Source organism: Panulirus ornatus, chromosome 51 (genome assembly GCF_036320965.1).
Source record: "Panulirus ornatus isolate Po-2019 chromosome 51, ASM3632096v1, whole genome shotgun sequence".
Taxonomy (NCBI): Eukaryota; Metazoa; Arthropoda; class Malacostraca; order Decapoda; family Palinuridae; genus Panulirus; species Panulirus ornatus.
Window position 1 is genome coordinate 2,982,154 of NC_092274.1, and position 18,781 is coordinate 3,000,934.

The 18,781-nt window shown below is 36.4% G+C and overlaps 1 protein-coding gene and 1 long non-coding RNA gene across 3 annotated transcripts in view; one reads left to right on the top strand and one right to left on the bottom strand.

Annotated features, from left to right (window-relative positions):
* Positions 1-1,486, bottom strand: part of LOC139764826 (uncharacterized) — a 735,103-nt gene extending 733,617 nt beyond the window's left edge. Inside the window, exon 1 of the long non-coding RNA XR_011716481.1 lies at positions 1,163-1,486. This is a non-coding gene — a long non-coding RNA (uncharacterized lncRNA). The remainder of the gene's footprint in view (positions 1-1,162) is intronic.
* Positions 1,487-3,370: 1,884 nt separating this feature from the next.
* Positions 3,371-17,540, top strand: muc (dihydrolipoamide S-acetyltransferase muc). Of its 2 annotated transcripts, XM_071691801.1 has the most exons (10): positions 3,371-3,579; positions 5,852-6,030; positions 6,946-7,082; positions 8,582-8,857; positions 9,298-9,396; positions 10,273-10,380; positions 12,291-12,484; positions 13,667-13,829; positions 14,675-14,814; positions 15,972-17,540. In XM_071691801.1, the coding sequence occupies exons 1-10, from the start codon at positions 3,458-3,460 to the stop codon at positions 16,099-16,101; spliced, it is 1,548 nt and encodes a 515-aa protein (XP_071547902.1). In that variant the 5' UTR covers positions 3,371-3,457; the 3' UTR covers positions 16,102-17,540. The 2 variants fall into 2 exon arrangements, with proteins under 2 accessions (XP_071547902.1, XP_071547903.1); XM_071691802.1 differs by lacking the exon at positions 9,298-9,396.
* The last annotated feature ends 1,241 nt before the right edge of the window (positions 17,541-18,781 follow it).

The window sequence follows — 18,781 nt, forward strand, 5'->3', positions numbered from 1 at the left end:
TATCACTATAACTAGTGTATTAACGAGGTCAAACAATATTCAACATACCATCTGTAATAAGTTGAAACATGAAGTGCGACACACAATATTCCACGTATTAATTACAATTAGTAAAACATCATGGGTAAGCAACATCCCACGTATTGACTGTAATCATGTCTAGCATCATTTAACAACACTCGAATTATCTGTGATCCTAAATAACTCGGAAATACGATCATTTATCAGGATAAATAAATGTCTAACCAAAACGCACACGACTATTTCCAAAACACAGTTCAAAATTAAGACCTAACATTGGACTTCACTAATTAACATAACCTCATGGTCAAATACTGCATATACAACCTACAATCAACTACAACATCATGGTCATACATTATTAATAAATAGGGAGAAACAACATGGCCAAACACTATACTTACCTTAAATTAGAAATACATTATGGCCAAAAAAAAACCCACACAGCAAATCATATATAACCAGTACATAATCATAGCCAAACAACCCAACATATAACATGTGATCACATGAAACATCTTGGCTAAACACTCTAAAAAACTATCTAAAATCAGTGAACATCATGATCAATTAACATCATGATCAATTAACATCATGATCAATTAACACTCATTACCTGTAATCATTTAAACATCATAGTCAAACAGTTACAACCCTAACTACAACTGGTGAACATCATGATCAATTAACATCATGATCAATTAACATCATGATCAATCAAAACTCATTACCTGTAATCATGTGAAACATTATGGTCAAACAGTTACAACCCTGACTACAATTGGTGAACATCATGATCAATGAACACTCAGCCAATTATCTGTAACTAGGTGAAGCAACATCACGACCTAACAACACATGAAATCACCAATTAGCAATTGGAACATCATGGGTCATTATGGCGTAAGTGGCGGCGAACCAATAGACTTCTTTTAAATCACTTTTTTTTCCTTATGGTGACATGACAGGCCGTTCCTAATTATCAGGTCATTAGATGACCTTGATGAGGGTCGTTCGGGGTGGTTATATTAGACTAAATTGGTCGTCCGGCACTTACTCAATAATGACCACATCTTGGCCAAAAAAAAATTGTGCGAAATTAATGTCCAATAAGCTCGTACAGTATTATGATACCACTTACCTAATTAAATACCGGTCCGGAGTATCCAAAGTTAAAGTAATTGTTCTCTAAATAATGATCCACGTTCACAAACACATTATCTCACTAGAAACACATAAAAAAAAATGTCTGCCACCGATCCGATGTCCATGATGTCAATGCTCACTTTTAATAATCAAAAAAACTCGCGATTGAACGTTTCAGAGGCTTTATCTACGGAGTTCTAAGTCATTAATGGGTTGTCTATAGTCATGGAATGGTCCATAAAGTGTCGGTAGCGAAATATAAATGAAAAATACGTGTTCTGAATTAGATAAAAAGAGATGCAGCCTCTGTGCCTCTGTACTCCCCCGGGGTGGAGGAGGCACTGAGGATATAACCTCACCTAAGTGTTTACATACACAACACAACTCTAATTACTGAACAAATACCTTCAATTCCTTTAATTGGCAATGATTACGTGTGTCAATCAAAGCTAATCCACGACCAGCAGGTGTAACTTTGTGAAATGCATCAGCAAAGAGTCGTAGGTGAGGTTAATACTTAATTAAACTGCATTATTAATGAAGTATGATGCACTACAGGTCATTTCATGTTGAGAAAAATCTGGCCACGCAAGGTAAGGGGCGGGGCTTCTATCTGTCCCCATAACGCGTTATGACAAACAAACCCTTTTTTTATATCTTATAAAACATAATACACCGGTGTAACTTGACACAACTTCCTTTATCTCGTGTCATGTCATGATATGTGTACCTTCTGTCATGATATAGCAGTGGTAAGATGTTTATTTGTTGGTCTATATCGGGGGTTGTCATGCCCAGCCCCCCCCCATCCCACACGCATCACTTCCCCCTATGTCAACCTGTCACGTTCTGTCACGCTGTGACAACATGTGACATACCAGGGGTCAAGGGAGGAACCTGTCAACTGTCACAACTCTTTCTCAATTCAATAAACACACATCTTCCACACCACAACTGCCTCTGAGTGCAATACACACATATCATTGACACTATTAACCCATGAATTACTTAACGGTAAGAAATAACAAGCAACGTTGATTTCTGAAAAAGAAATGTCTATTCTCTGCGTCCTAACTATACAATTTGCGACACAATGAAATCTATTAAAATGATCTACATTATTTCCTTTCACTTTAAACAACAAATACACTGAGTTTCGAAAATCAGATGAGGTTGTCTACAACAAATACACTGAGTTTCGAAAATCAGATGAGGTTGTCTTTGGATTTACTTCAAAAATGTCAACACTCCAGATTTAAAGAACGCGCTTTTAATGGCGCGTTCTTTTATTAGACGCGTTTAAAGACGTAAATCTAAAGACAATATAAACTGTGGGTGTAGACAGTGTACAGTTAAAAGCCCATATTTGAAGGTTGTACGTTTAAAAGGGCAATGCACGTAAATAGATGTATTACTAAAGGATGAGTTTTATCCTCCTCTTGAAGTACACCAGCTGAATTTACTTCAATAACAAACATGGAAAGAGCAAAAAACCTCATAAAATAGAATGAGAAATAAGTAGGATACTTGTGGTCACTGGTAGTTAACAAAATATACATTAATAGTGAAGGGAGTTCTGTACTATCGACTCAAAATGGTCATTGGAACAAAATCAGACTGGCTACAGGCCATGGTCCAGACCTAAGCTCTTATGTAATCTTAATACTTAAATATTATCAAACTTCAGGCTTGTGTGCGAATGACAAGGCCATAGTTACAATCTCTGAATATCACAGATCAGACATTGGTAGTCCTAATCCAGTTGTTTTCTTGACAAATATGTAAATTAGGGAAGTTAAATGGCAGACTCAGATTAAAAGGAACATGTCGCCCTTCCTCAGTCACTAGGGGTAGCTATATTAGACATTCATGGCCAAATATGAACTTCCCAGCAAACCTAACCAAACCCAACTTAATCTGAGTGAAATAAACATATAGTTTAGAGGACAAGAAAAGATATGAGAGTGAGACAAAACCTCATAATGACCTAATTTTATCTGAAGACAATTCCCAATAAGTTCCCTTACCAGAAACACATGGCAACCATCATGTCCTAGTTATGTCTCCACCTACTGTAATACAACTACTGGGAGACTTAAGACGTATAATTAATGGAGATAGTAATGGCGTAGACTTAATAACTTGAGCGGCATAGTTGTCATAGCAACCCTGCAGTGGTGGAGGCAGTAATGCCATCTGTTGGCAGGATGACGTCACTGCCGCCCCGCCATCACCAGCTGTCGTCTGCAGAGGCTCAGACCTGAACACTAGATTCTAATTTAACTAAAAGATGCTGCGAACCACAGCAGCCCTGAGGGTCACAGTGCCTAAGCTCACCCCAAAGAATGTCGTCAAAAAGGCAGGTCACAGGAGTTTCTCTGTGGTCATGGCTCCAGCAGCTAGGAAAATGAGGTGAGTATATACGAGTCATTTTGTCATAACACACTTGCTGCCGGCTCAGTCAGCTGATCCTCTATATATATATTTCTGGGTAAAAAATGGCATTATGACCTGACCTCTGACCTCATTACCTCGGGACATGACCCCATCTATCATACCACCTACGTAATAGGTGGCTGGCAAGACCTGTGGTGGTGGCAGGCAACCTGCCCCCTTTTTTTTTGTATATGAATTCCACCTCATACATCCTGTATAAAATACAATAGACACATTGTATGAAGATGATCACTTTAATTGACGACTATGATAACTTTCTATCACTGTGGAAACCAATCCTTTTTCCCTTCACTTTCACCCACATGCTGCAGCCTATGCCTTGCCCATATATCATTCCTTCCTCATTTATTTAAGACCACAGTTCAGTCTTCCTCATGTATCTAAGACCGAAGTGCAGTTGGGGAAAACGATAACAGCAAAACTATCCAATTATGGAATTGTAGGCCACCACATATGGGCAGGGCACAAACCAATCGCATCTTCATGGAAATACTTATTTTCACATGTTATTATTTTGCAGGGAAGGAGTAGAACCCTCATGGTGTCCCCATATCTTGATTTATTTCAATATTATTCACCTGTCTCAACCTCCATATCAGTCACATAACCCAAGTGTATTCCATTCATTCATTTGCTGGAACATGAATGCCATGCTATGGTGAAAATCTGGATGTAAGCACATGGGACTCCTCATATGTAAATGTTTTTTTTAGATAATATTTAGAAAAAAGATCAATCTTAGCAGTTAGATTCATTTTGTAAGTTTGGTGGATTTTTGGAAGGGAGTTTCACCCACTTTTGATGTAAGGAACCCTCAATTTTTCTAAATTTCCATGGCCTTTCCTCAGTTTTCTTATTTAGCATCATATGATGATAAAGAAACTCATTATATCAACCCTTCCCCAGTCCTGTTGTACTCTCGACACAGTACAATGCAAGACGAAATCATTCCTCGTCTTGGCGATAGAAGCGATGCCGTTGAATTTCAGAATCGCTCAAAATTTTGAGAAAAAACTGTGTTGCTGTGATGATTTTTATACATCTATTGAAATTGCCATAATTGTGAATATATATAAATTTATCTCACAAAAAGAATGATTTTGACTTCCTTGAAAGTAGCCATATTAAGAGTTCCATGGTAATTGATAATTGGTTTTTTGTTCATTGATGCTTTTGAATCATAACCACACCATACAGATGTTTTTATTTATCTTAATGCCATGAGATTGTCATGTGATGGTGCTTTCGCATGTTGTGTATTTGATTGTACAACATTTCGAAAACATAACCTAACTTTTTGTTGGGGAGAATGCAATTACAAATTTCACATGCTTGGAAAAAATATTGCAGCCTATCACGTGATACCATTTTCATTGCATTTGCATCCTTGTGTGTGGATATAATCGTTTTGAAGAGGTGGTCTTATACGATGCAGTATTTTAGAATGAAGTGATAACTGATGTTTTTCTCATGATGTAATAGTATCAGTAGCTCTTTTTCTGCAGATAGAATAATGTATTACCACATTTTTGCAAAGGCTTACATGTAAAGAGTATTGCATTTCCTCAAAAAAGAAATGAAACTCATGCGAATCCAACTTGAATAAGTCCATATTAAACAATGATTACCAAGACTAACCTGTTTAGGATTTATCTACCCAAGGAAAAGCACAGCTATTTACTGGAATGTTTAGATTGTAATAACTAGTAAAGTAAAAGATGTTTTTTAAAATGACAGCTTTCACAAAACAAATGCTGCATTCTCCAACACATAATCCTTTCAGAAATGTTTATTAGCCATTTGCGAAGTTTTTTAACATTACCCATAAGATTTCAGTGGAGTTAAAAATTTTATTTGTACATATTTTTCTTCTAAAGGAAACATATAAAGGAAAATGTCACCAACAGTACTGGTCTGTAATAATCAGCTCTGGTTTGTTGGTAAGTAGATTAATGAATCCCAACCTTATTTGTTCTCGCATACAATTTTCCTTGTCATTTATTTTTCCTAAATTATACTATATTTTGATCAATCCTTCTGCACTTACGAGTCAATCCTCAATAGAACTTTTGAATCGTATAATGTGTCTGTATTCATGGTCATACAAAGTGCTAAAATATTACGTACCTGAAAAAAAACTTTGCTGAAGCTCGTTGGATGGTCATTTTGGGGTAGGTGGAGGAGTATTATTGTGCTGACATAAATATAATTGTTTTTCTTCTTACAGGGGAGCAAGAATTCTGGAAGCACATATTGTGCAGGTGCCCAAGCCAACTGTGATAGTGTCCTACCTCACCCGTGGCTATGCAGCAGGTGCTGACCTTCCTGAGCACATCAAGGTCAAACTCCCTGCTCTCTCCCCAACGATGGAGATGGGAACAATTATATCTTGGGAAAAGAAAGAAGGTGTGATTTATCATACAGTTCGTCATTAACAGTGTCACCACAAACACTGAGCAAATGCATTAGCCATCATCATGAGTAGAAGTACTACCTTAGGAGAATGATGGAAATGCTAGTAACAGAAATTTCTCTTCAGGTTCCTTGCTTCATGAAATGATTCACATTGTTAGCCATATCCATACTGCTGTCCAAGTATTGGTTAGATATTGTAATAAGTCAGTTGTAATCATTGGTTTCTCATTTATCTCAACTCTTTAACTATCTTCCTTCAGTTTCCATTGTCCATTTGAGATATTTACCCAAAGGAATTGGTTATTGATATCTTTGCACTAGTGGAATACAGCTTTTTAAGTATGTTTAGTGCATCATCTCACAGTTTAGTAGGGTGTTTCGTGCTGCTTCTTCTTCATGTACATAGACTGATTTCTTCCATGTAAGAGGCTTTGCTGTGCCTTTAAACTCACTTGTGACACTTTTACTTAATATTGGATCTATCTCTTGTTTCTCTTTATCACTTCTGTTTCACCAATGTTTGTGAAACATTCACTATTGTTTGACTGAATCTTTTTCCACACTCCTACCAATGAGTCATAAATTCTTTCTCAAATATAAGTTTCCCTTTGCAAATATTCCATTTAAACATAACTTTACCTTTGCTAATATTCAGTTTAAGCTTCTCATTTTTTACATAACTAGTGTCTTGTTTCAGCATCTTCCACTGTTTCATTCAAAAGCATGGTACAGTTTGTTATATACATTTGTTGTACAAGAGTCTGCTATGCATTTGGATTCACGTGAATCTGTGTGATCACTAATGGACTAATATAGTAGATAAATAGCCTTTTGTTCTTTAGAGTTGCTTCTTACCTTCATCTGCTAGTAAGACAAGGAGAAATGGATGAAATTTTGTTCTTGCAGGTGATGTCCTAAATGAAGGAGACCTGTTGGCCGAGATTGAGACAGACAAGGCGACCATGGGGATGGAGACTCCTGAGGAGGGCTACCTGGCCAAAATTATTGTTCCAGCAGGAGAAAAGGATATTCCTCTTGGGAAAGTGGGTTTCTATATCTCCTAAGGATATTTTTATGGCAAAAGAGTGAAATTATAAATCATGGGGTTACCCCTCTCTGCTTCACTAACTTTGAAAGAAGTACTTGCTCTTACTTGATGCTGCTTTGTAGTTATGAATATAGATTATATCTGAAGGACTGTGTTCATATGATCCAAAATTATGATGGTTACGGGAGAAACCATTAACACCTTGCCCTGATTTACCATTACAAGTTGGTGCAGGATACATCAGTGCAAATTCCTTATGCATTGTATTTCACTGTGTAAATCTTTTTGATTTATAAAGTAAACATGTAGGCAAAATGAAATCTGAGTTTTTGTTACAGATAGTTATAGATATATATATCATCATGGCCCTAGCTTAAGGTATCACATTAGTATTTTGGCCTGCAATACCAAGAACTCTGTTCTACTAAATTCCCAACACTACTTTTCATATGCCGTGTTGGTAAAGAGCAGTCTATGAACAGCGGCATGACAGTCTATCACAATCTTATTTCTGAATTGATTTCTTTAGAGAAATAAGTACTTTAAGTGAATCAGAGTTTGATAATGTAAGTTGACAACCAAATGGGCTGCATGACAGCCAGCTTTAACAGACATAATGAGTTTAATCTAGCCAGTCTTTTAACTTATGAAAGTGTGATCCTGTTAACTATTCAGATTTTACGATAATGGTGAAAATACTCCTACTCAAAGAGAAGCTTTCTGCAGCAGTTGCATTATTTCCTTTGTGCCACACAAGATACATGGTGCAAATTTTGAAATGGGGTGCTTACTTTGTTCTGACTTGACATTAAACTCTGAATTGTTCCATTTATATTGGAATTTATGTGTTAAAACCAGATCGTATAATTTTGACTGCTCAAAGCAAACAAATTTATAACGGAAAACCGATAAGTACAGTGTTTCAAAATGAATGCTTGTGCTGACTTGCAAGTAATGGCAATTATAAAACCAATGAAAGAAACTGCACTTCCAAATGATAATGACCATTTCTGTAAGCCATGGAAGTTTACAGAGGTCCTAGGACAGAAGTTTATCAAAATATTTTGCCAAATGTTTCAGTCATCATTCAATAGGAAAGATCAAGAGAGGTTAAAAAGGAAAAAAATCATGCAAACAAACCCCATATTGTGCTGGGCAGATATTTAGACTTGAGCCATCTGGATGGTACATTGGTTGACTTTTCCCTGCTTAATTGAAGTTTCTTCGGACACCCAGGCTGCAATGACTAGCAGCATGCTTAGTCACATCACACACACACATTTATTTTTTATATTATGTCACATTTTACAATTTTTGAGACTCCTTGTAACATGATATGCCATGAATGATAGATAGAAATTGGTAAAATGTTTTGCTATGCTATATGTTGTACACTTTTTTTTGGGGGGGGGGAGTGATAATTGGAAATTAGGCTACAAGCACAGATGTAGTTTGGTCATCCTAGAACAAAATTTATGCTTATTACTATCACAGCTTCTATGCATCATTGTGAGTGACGAGAAGGATGTGGAGGCATTCAAGAACTATCAACCCACTGAAGAAGATACTGTAGAAGCTGCACCAGCTCCAGCTCCAGCTCCAGCTACACCGCCACCCCCTCCCCCACCTCCTGTGGCTGCAGCCCCACCAACTCCACCACCACCCCCTGCTCCAGCTGCAGCACCTGCTGCTGCTCCTGCTCCAAGCAGTTTTGTGTACGCGTCCCCCTATGCCAAGAAGTTATCCAGCGAGCAGAACATTAATCTCTCGGTAAGAAATTTGTTTGTGTAGATTTTAGCCTCGTGTCTTTTTGACTTTTCTTCATTAATACTGCAAACAGTGCTGGGTAGGTTTAGTACCATCTTCCCTCTAAAGCTAACACCATTAATCAATTCATACACACAAATTAATGCTCAAATGAGTCTTGAATGCTTTCAAGAAACCTTTGGAAACAATACAACTAATCTTTTTATTGTCAGTAATAACCGAAGTCTAATCATGTTTCAGAGATGAGAATCTAACAGGATAACATACTAACAATTACAGTGAAAAACAAGAAGGGTAAATGGAAGTGCTTTCATTATATTGATATAGATATTAGTTTTTAGGCATAGATTTGAATATTATATTTTAGTCAAAGTCTGGCTATGACCTACATTCATACCATACCTCTTTTTTTAACTAACTAATATGTTCCCTGTCTTATATAGGCAGTTGCCCAAGTGTCCGGCATTGGTCACAGTGCTGACGATTGGCTTAGAGGCTCCGATGTTGAAAAGTTTGCTTCTCAAGTTGCTGCTGGGCCAGAGGTATATACCTTTTTCCCGGTTCAAAAATTATTTAGAACTTTTAAGAAGAATAAGAGCCTTTGGTATCAGCAGATAGAAAATTTCATTATCTCTGCTTTTGAAAAAAAAATTCATAACTAAGAATTTCACTTCTGTAGCTTTTGTGACTACAGGAGGCCAATATGCACCTGGTCCACATTCTGATCTTTGAGTGAAAGACATGATTCTTAGGCCTTTTGGATGATAATGAAAAATTTAATGAATCACAGATCAGATATATTGATTCCTCCCGATATTTAGATGGGTATATTATGTAAATAGGCATATCTGTTTGTTTCTCTGGTAAATGAGAAAATTAATTTTGAATTTTTAAACTTTTCTTGGACTGTATATCCACACACCATGATCAGTTACCAACCTACTATATCCATCTTAACTCTGACTGGTTATATTGAAGACATGGAATCAGGTCCTGATTAATATGGGCAACAAATATATATAAACTGTTCATGATTGATGAGTTCTTAGTAAATGTTATTTCAGAAGATAACCTCTGTTTGATAGATACCTGTTATTCCTGTCTTTATTAATATTTTGAGTACATATTTGGTTGGCACAATATTTTAAGAAAAAAGTATTGTAAAATTCTAAACTAATTTTGACCATCAAACTTTTTTAAGAACGTACTTGTCCAGTGTCACTATGCACCTCCTTGGCACATCTCATTTCAGTCATGGTGATGTGCAAAATATTTGATTTAGAAATAAAACTTCATGATAAAAGCAGATGTAATATAAAGCATTCAATGAAAACACCTTACTTTGTATAAAAGATTATTATTGTTTATAAGGAAAAGAAGAAGATATTCCCTTGCTTAATTTTCTGCTTTTGCTTCAGGTTGCTGCACCTGCTGCAGCCGCACCAATTCCAGGTGCCACATATACAGATGTACCAATCTCCAACATAAGAAACGTTATAGCTAAGAGGCTTTGCTTGTCAAAGCAGGTAAGATGAAGTTTTAATGACATTTTAAGGTGGTAATTACATGTCACGCTTTTTTATTTACGATGTATACCCTCTCCAAAAGATACAATAAAAGTAATGGTTACATAGGATTTGAATAGATCAAGCAGTTTTATAATTAGTTTACCCATTTCAGATATTGTATATAGGTTTGGTATTATCACTGAAAAATATGCTAATGGTAAAATCTTTCCCATACCCTTTTTCTGTTTAGTCTGGAGACCACCTGACAAGTCCTCATACATTTTCAAACTTCACAGTATTCAACATTTGTCCCCAGTTTCCATTTTACTCATTAGCCTTTCTTAATCTTTGTCTATTTCTTTATTAGTGCTTTCTCATTTTTGTTTTTTTTTCATAATCGCAGTTTCCCGCATCAGCAGGATAGCGCTAGGAACAGACAAAGAAAGATCCCATTCATTTACATCCATTCTCTAGTTGTCATGTATAATACAACAAAACCACATCCCCTATCCACAACCAGGCCCCACAGACCCTTCCATGGTTTATCCCAGACATATCATATACTCTGGTTCAGTCTGTCGGCAGCACCATGACCCCATTATACATCGTTCTAATATACTCTATCCTGTGCACACCTTTTACTCTCCTGCATGTCCAGGCCCAATTTCTGAAAATCTTTTTCACTCCATCCTTCCATCTCCAATTTGGTCTCTATTCTTCTTGTTCCCTCAATTTCTGATATGTATCCTGTTCATTATTCTTTCCTCTTTCATTCTCATCATGTTCATACTACTTGCCATTTCCCACATTAGCAAGGTAGCGTTAAGAAGAGAGGACTAAGCCTTTGAGGGAATATCCTCACTTGGCCCCCTTCTATGTTCCTTCTTTTGGAAAATTAAAAGAAGAGAGGGGAGGATTCCCAGCCCCCCTGCTCCCTTCCCTTTTAGTTGCCTTCTACAACACGCAGGGAATACGTAGGAAGTATTCTTTCTCCTTTATCCCTAGGGATATGTTTGTAAATTTTTTGAAATAACTTATACTTGTCACACCAAAAAAAATGTTTTCAGATATGTGACTGAAACATTTCATCACACTCTCTGTGGCCATCACATCCCTTTTGCCTCATAGAAATTGCCACATAATCTAGGCAGGTATTTCAAGTAGCTTCTTTGATAATTACAAAGAATCACTTTTGAGGAAAGAAAAAATTTAGTAACTTAAATTCAAATTTGCACGGACTAAGATTGCCATTCCACCTAATCCATATCCCTATGCTGTATCAGAACCAAATGCAGGCATCTAAGCAAAGCCATCAAAGGCACAATTTCTATAAAAAGGAGTGTTTTTCATACTGAATGGCAGTATACAGCTCCTAATAAGTCAAATTTTAGGCATCCAACTCTGTGATACTGTGGTTAGTCACCCTTATTTATGACTAGGGCTTATGTTTTTGTAGATAGCCCGTTGTCAAATCTGAAGTGACTTTTAGGCTTATTGAATGTTCAGTCATGGTGATGGAATTTTTTGATGGGATGTGACTTGAAAAAATTTGACTAATAGAAAAGATTATGAATTTCAAGGGTAATGCAGGATTAGAGAAAGACTTCATGATAAGAGAAAGAACATCTTTAAAAATGAGGTATAATCTTGTAGAGAAGAAATGGTTACTGGAAGCTGTATTCAGAAGTGTCTTATAACTGGCTGCAAGAGAACATAGTTGGAGTAGGACAGAATGAGACTTATGTACGAGGAGTGTACTTAGGGGCCAATATGTGTAGGTGTGCTGTACCTTTCACGTGAAATGCAAATTATGGACTAAGCAGCTTGCAAGTCTAATTGTGTTCTTCCATATCAGTTTAAATGGTTGGACATGTTTGTGTTTCAGAGATGCTTTACATGCCCTCATCTCATTTCTTCTCTTTTACCAGAGTATCCCACATTACTACCTTAGCATAGACATCTGCATGGACCAAGTGGCACAGCTACGACAAGAGTTTAATAAACTCCTCGAGAAAGAGGGTATCAAAATATCCTTCAATGACTTCATTATCAAGGCATCCGCACTAGCATGCAAAAAGGTGCCTGAAGCCAACTCTTCATGGCTAGACACTGTGATCAGGCAGTATGTATGTGGCTCTACTAATAATAATCGTTCGTTTTACCTATCATTCATTTTACCTATCATTTTAATGTTTGCATGTGTTAAATACACTGATATCCTGTTCAAGTGGGTTTTCTCACTATAGATCTCTTTATTTGCATTGAAATGAATGTAACGTTCATTTCCCAAAAGTCTCGCATCAAGCAAATTTCCACTAAGTAAATCATTTATAACATGCTAGTATGTTACATATTTTAATGTTTTCAATTTGATTAAATCCCAATTATATGGCACACTAAGAATACAAAAACTTGGTATTCCTGGCAAGGTGACCTGTGGCTGGAATACAATAAGAATCTAATGTTATACTGCCCTGACATTTTAAAAGGTATTTTAACTGAAAAACCAAACAATGAATGATATCATTATTAATGGAAAGTGATATTTATAAAAGTGTGAATTTTCTTCAAATCTGTTGGTATTGCGTGTTACTATTGTAGATATCTCTATGTGAACTGGTGTTTTGGAGTGACCACCAGTTTTTATGTTAACTCTCTTTAACAAGCAAGATTTGAATTTTCACAAGTTAAAATGTGTTGTGCCATTAGTATCCATTGTGGAAAAACCTATCCGTATTAACTATAAACATAGTAGATTCATTATCAATGAGAACACATGCCATTACTGTATATGAAAGTGTGATAGAATTGATATCAATGAGAGATCATGATGTTATGAAACTTGGAATGATGCTGTAGAAATATACATCAAGGATTAACTGTTTATATATCATACTTATTTTCTATTGTGTTTGAACTGAAATGAAATTACTTTGTACCAGTAATGTTCCACACAAGTTATAGCTTACTAGCGTTGCAATTTTTGTTTTAAGAAGGTGCAAGTTATCTTCTGTGCACTGCTTACACTTTAGTGACATAAACTAAGTTTACCCGAGGATTTGAATGTAGTTTTATATAAAAATTCATGTTCAGTATATGTCAAATTTTAGGTTTAGTATATGTCAAGATTTTGGTTTTGTTTACCTCAAGATGCAATTTCAGATTACCTCAATTCAAATTTAGCTTGACTAAGACTGCAAATATAACTTCTTTTAGATTTCATTAAAATGCTTTGTTGACAAGTAGCAATATTTTATGGCAATGGCATTATTTTATGGCTTTACTAATTTTCTCCTCTTGACAGTTACAATAATGTAGATGTGAGTGTGGCAGTAAGCACAGACCGTGGTCTTATCACCCCCATAGTATTTAGAGCTGAGCAAAAGGGTCTTGCTACCATTGCTATGGATGTCAAGGGTCTTGCAGCAAAAGCCAGGGAAGGAAAGCTACAACCACACGAGTTTCAGGTACATATTATAGATTATTTTCCACAAGTCACAGACAGTAAATTCACTGAGTAATATAATTTTGTATATACTCCTATCAGCAGCATTTTAATTTGTTTTTCTTTTTCAAATGATTGTTGGTGTTAGAACCTATATTCCATTAATTTACCGAAGAGCTTGAGTTTTAATGTATATCATTACCAATTTCATATCGAGTCCATATTGTACCAGATACATTAAGCCTGTTTCTGTTTTTGCTCAAAAGATGCATTATATTAGGGACTGAATTAAGTTTACTGTTTTTTAAGGTCAGTGGTAACACTGAAAAATAATCTTGCAAATGCAGTATTTTGAATTGGTTAACATCATCTTATTTAGCGCCAAAGGTGTTTTGCACAAGTTGTTACCAAAAGTGACGCTAGGCTTAGCCAGGGCACATGCAGCATCAAAGTAAACAATGGAGTGGTCTTTGGAGTATAATTGTCGACAAGGGGCTTTGGTTTCTGTGCATTATACGCGACAACTATTAAGTGGATATGTGCAAATTAGGCTGTTCTGTTCCTGATGCAGCACCTCGCAAAAGCAATTATGTACTGTACTCTCTATTAACTTACCACTGTGAACATTAGTTGAAAAAGTCCATTAAAAAAAGGCCTGTGCAGTTTGACCTGCACTTCACAAGAGGTGTATTTTAATTATTCTGTACTATGAATTTGTAAAGAACATCACACCAAGAGGACTATAGATGACCCAGTGAATTTATCCATGAATACTTCAATTCAGATAAAATGTTTACGCAAGAGTAACTCATCTCCTCATTCACATATTATTATTATTAGCATATTGCTCTCTATCTCTCTTTTCAGGGTGGCACATTCTCAGTCTCCAATCTGGGTATGTTTGGTGTGAAAAACTTCAGTGCCATCATCAATCCTCCACAGTCTTGTATTCTGGCTGTTGGAGCCACAGAAAAGAGACTTGTTGTTGATGAGGAGTCTGAACAAGGGTGAGACTTTTTCATCTTTATATATATTTTCAATGTTTCCTCTTTTAAAAATTGAAATACAAGAAGGGGAGGGTTTCCATACTCCCCCTCCTGCCCCCTTTAGTTGCCTTCTACAACATGCGGGAAATATATGGGAAGTATTTTTTCTCCCCTATCCCTATCCCCAGGGATATGTGGTGTGAGGTGGTTTGATCAAGCAATGAAAGAATAAGAGAGAGGTGTGGTAATAAAAAGAGTGTGGTTGAGAGAACAGAAAAGAGTGTGTTGAAAGGGTTTGGATATATGGAGAGAATGAGTGAGGAAAGGTTGACAAAGAGGATATATTTGTCAGAAGTGGATGGAACAAGGAGAAACAGAAGACCAAATTGGAGGCAGAAGGATGGAGTGAAAAAGATTTGGAGCAATTGGGGTCTGAACACACAGGAGGGTGAGAGGCATGCAAGGAATAGAGTGAATTGGAACGATGTGGTATACTGGGGTCGACGTGCTGTCAATTTACTGAACCAGGGCACATGAAAAGTCTGGGGTAAACCATGGAAAGGTCTGTGGGGCTTGGACATGGATAGGGAGCTGTGGTTTTGGTGCATTACACATGACAGCTAGAGACTGCGTGTGAACAAATGTGGCCTTTTTTGTCTGTTTTCCAGGCACTACCTCACTGAAGTGGGGGGTAGTGATGCTGTTCCCTGTGGGGTGGGGTGGTGCCAGGATAGATGAAGACAAGCATGAATATGTACATGTGTATATATCTATGTACATGAATGTGTTGATATATATGTATACGTGCATGTGTGGGCCTTTATGTATATATAAGTGGATGGGTCATTCTTCGCCTGTTTTCTGATGCAGGGAAATGGCAATCAAGTATAATAGAATATGAATAAATATATATTTTCAAGGAATCTATTATTGTTGTATCAAAAAGTTGTATTATTCTTTGATTAATCTGTTTGTAAGTTGTCATGCTTGTGCATGATAAGAGTTCCATCCATTGGCCTTTTATAATGATTTCAACACATATACTTCTCTCTTCAATTTGCACTCCGAATTGCAGCTGTACCCTACAAATTGACAGAGTAAAGCTGTTAATGAATAAGTAAGGGTGATTCGTTTTTATAACCATTTTGTGGCATGTATGAATATGCTTTCTTTTTCAGATTCCGTTCTGCTCATGTAATGTCTGTCACCTTGAGTTGTGACCATCGTACAGTGGACGGAGCAGTGGGTGCTCAATGGTTGGCAGCATTCAAGAAATACCTAGAAAAACCCTCTACAATGTTATTGTAAAGGACTGACTGGCTGATTGAGTTAGAATAGTATTTATTTGTTCATTACAGGCAAGGATAAAGAACTGCCATCTTTTCACTGTAGCTATACTGTATATCCTGTTTGATTCTATAGCCTTCCTACATTGCTACCAGTGGGATGCATATTAAAGCCTTCTATACAGACATTCACACAAATTTTTGTATGTATATATATGATTTACTTTTGATGTTTACTGAAAAGGCAGTCTCAAAATATATTTTTCAGAAAATTATGCAGTTGCTGGAGATATTATTGTAAATATATTAGTTAATTCTTGACCACTGTAGATTTTCAATAATCACTGATACCATATAGGTTCAGCTTGTTAGTTATTGTTAATTTCAAAGTAGAATAAATGTTGAAAATTTAAAAAACTAGAGTGCATAAAACATTGTGATATATATTTTTTTCTCATTATCCACACAAATTTATACATGCTGTCAAATGCTCTTATATTAATTTGCATAGCCTTTAGCTCAAACAAACCCAGTTGGAAAGGTATATAGGTTGGTAAGGTAGTATTTGTAAGTAGCCATGGCATGATATAAAGAGAAATTACATGTGATGATTAACTAGCTGAAAATTAATGTAAATAGTGGTAATAAACCATGTATTTTTAAGTACTGTTGTATGATGCTATTAACTAACAAACTAATGGGGACTGACATTATCTTGAAAATCATGAATACTATTCCTTAGTAAGCTTGGAAGTTAATATCAAATACACAATTTTCACGTCATATTTTCACGTTTCATCTCATGTTTTATTTCCCATCATTGAATTCATGATGCTAGTTGTTGTAATTCTCAAGGACTTGTCTACCTATCTGTATCAAATTATCCATGTTCAGTACATGAGGCAAGGAGGGTTTTGGAAGTTAATGTAACAAAGTCTGTATATATTTTGCCGTTTGCCTGAACAGTTGTAATATATGATGCTAGCTGCTGTATATTATGGAGCTAGGGTTATGTACACTAGTAAGAGCAAGTCGTATTTTCATGTATGACTGGGCAGTGTCGGGCACATATTTCTCAAGATTGATCAGAGGTGCTGGACTGCTTTCAGCGCAGGTAAATGCTAAAGTACAATTCATCACTTCTAGTAAAGATTATCACCTTACTCTTCCGTACTGATGATATACTGTAACATTTCTGTTTGTATCACAGCTCCATGTCAAAAGTAAAGTACAATTTACCACTGCAAGGTAACAAAAGGATCTTAGTGTTTTGGTGAAGTATTGTAATTATGGTCTACTCTGTCCTACAGGTTATAGTAATGGTCTCTCAGGCCTGTCACAAAGTTTTATAGTTTTAGCATTGTCCTCAGTCTCTCTTGTGTTGTTCTGAAGTTCGGAAGAGAAGTGTAAGAAAATGTACATGAAAAGGTTATCATGCACACAAATAAAATTGTGTGATAATGTTGTTATTCAATTTCCCTAAGCTTATTGGCGTCAACACTTTGATATTTGGGTTACGTTAGTACTAAGGTTATTTTTTAATCTTGATTGCCATTTCCCACATTGGCAAGGTAGCATCAGGAAAGGATGAAAACATGGCCCCTTTTGCTCACATCCATTCTTTGGTCATGTGTAATGCAGTGATGATAAAGGGATGTGCTTTTTCCTTAATATCCTAAGAATCAGTAGCACTTACACAATAGATCTTGAGACAACATTAATGTAAATGTTAAGGTAATTTTATATATCTTACAAACTTCAGGGGACTTAGTTAAATTCAAAGAGAGCTATTGAAAAAATTGCAAACCCAAACTTCACTAGCAGAGTATCCACTAAGCTAGACAACTTATCTGACACGAGGTATGGAATTGCAGCTCTGTAAGGTAAACCCATTCACCATCTACATGTTATCTTTAATGTCCATTCCACTAAAGTAACTTGATATGTAATCCAAAACTGACCGATCATCTCAGTTTTCTTGTCCAGTATTTATTACCGAATTGAAGTTGGAAGTGCCACCATTTTCTGTTGCTCATCACATTTTAAGTTCAGTGCAACAACTTTCTTTTAGCAGGCTTTAGGAGCAGTGTTGTGTTCAAGGCAATATGTTAAGCAGAGATTAGTAATGGGTACAGAGTTGAAAGGGCAGTCACTCCTACTATATAAGTAAATTATTTATGCTTTGGCTAGCAATTATGGTAAGTACGATTGCTGAAGGGTCAATGCTAAGCAATTTCATAAACATATAACAGGGGCATGTGAAACATCTGGGGTAAACCATGGAAAGTTTTGTGGGACCTAGATGTGGAAAGGGAGCTGTGGTTTCGGTGCATTACATGTGACAGCTAGCGACTGAGTGTGAACAAATGTGGCCTTTTTTGTCTTTTCCTAGCACTATCTTAAGCGGGTGTGTGTGTGTGTGTGCTACTCCATGTGTGGCAGAGTGGCGACGGGAACAGATGAAGGCAACAAGTATGAATATGTACATGTGTATAGATGTATATGTGTGTATGTATATGTATACAGTGAAATGTATATGTATGTATATGTGCGTGTGTGGGCATTTATGTGTATACATGTGTATGTGGGTGGGTTGGGCCATTCTTTCGTCTGTTTCCTTGTGCTACCTCGTTAACGTGGGAGACAGTGATTAATTAAAAATAAATATATAAATAATAGGTCTACATCATCCCAGTGGCAGC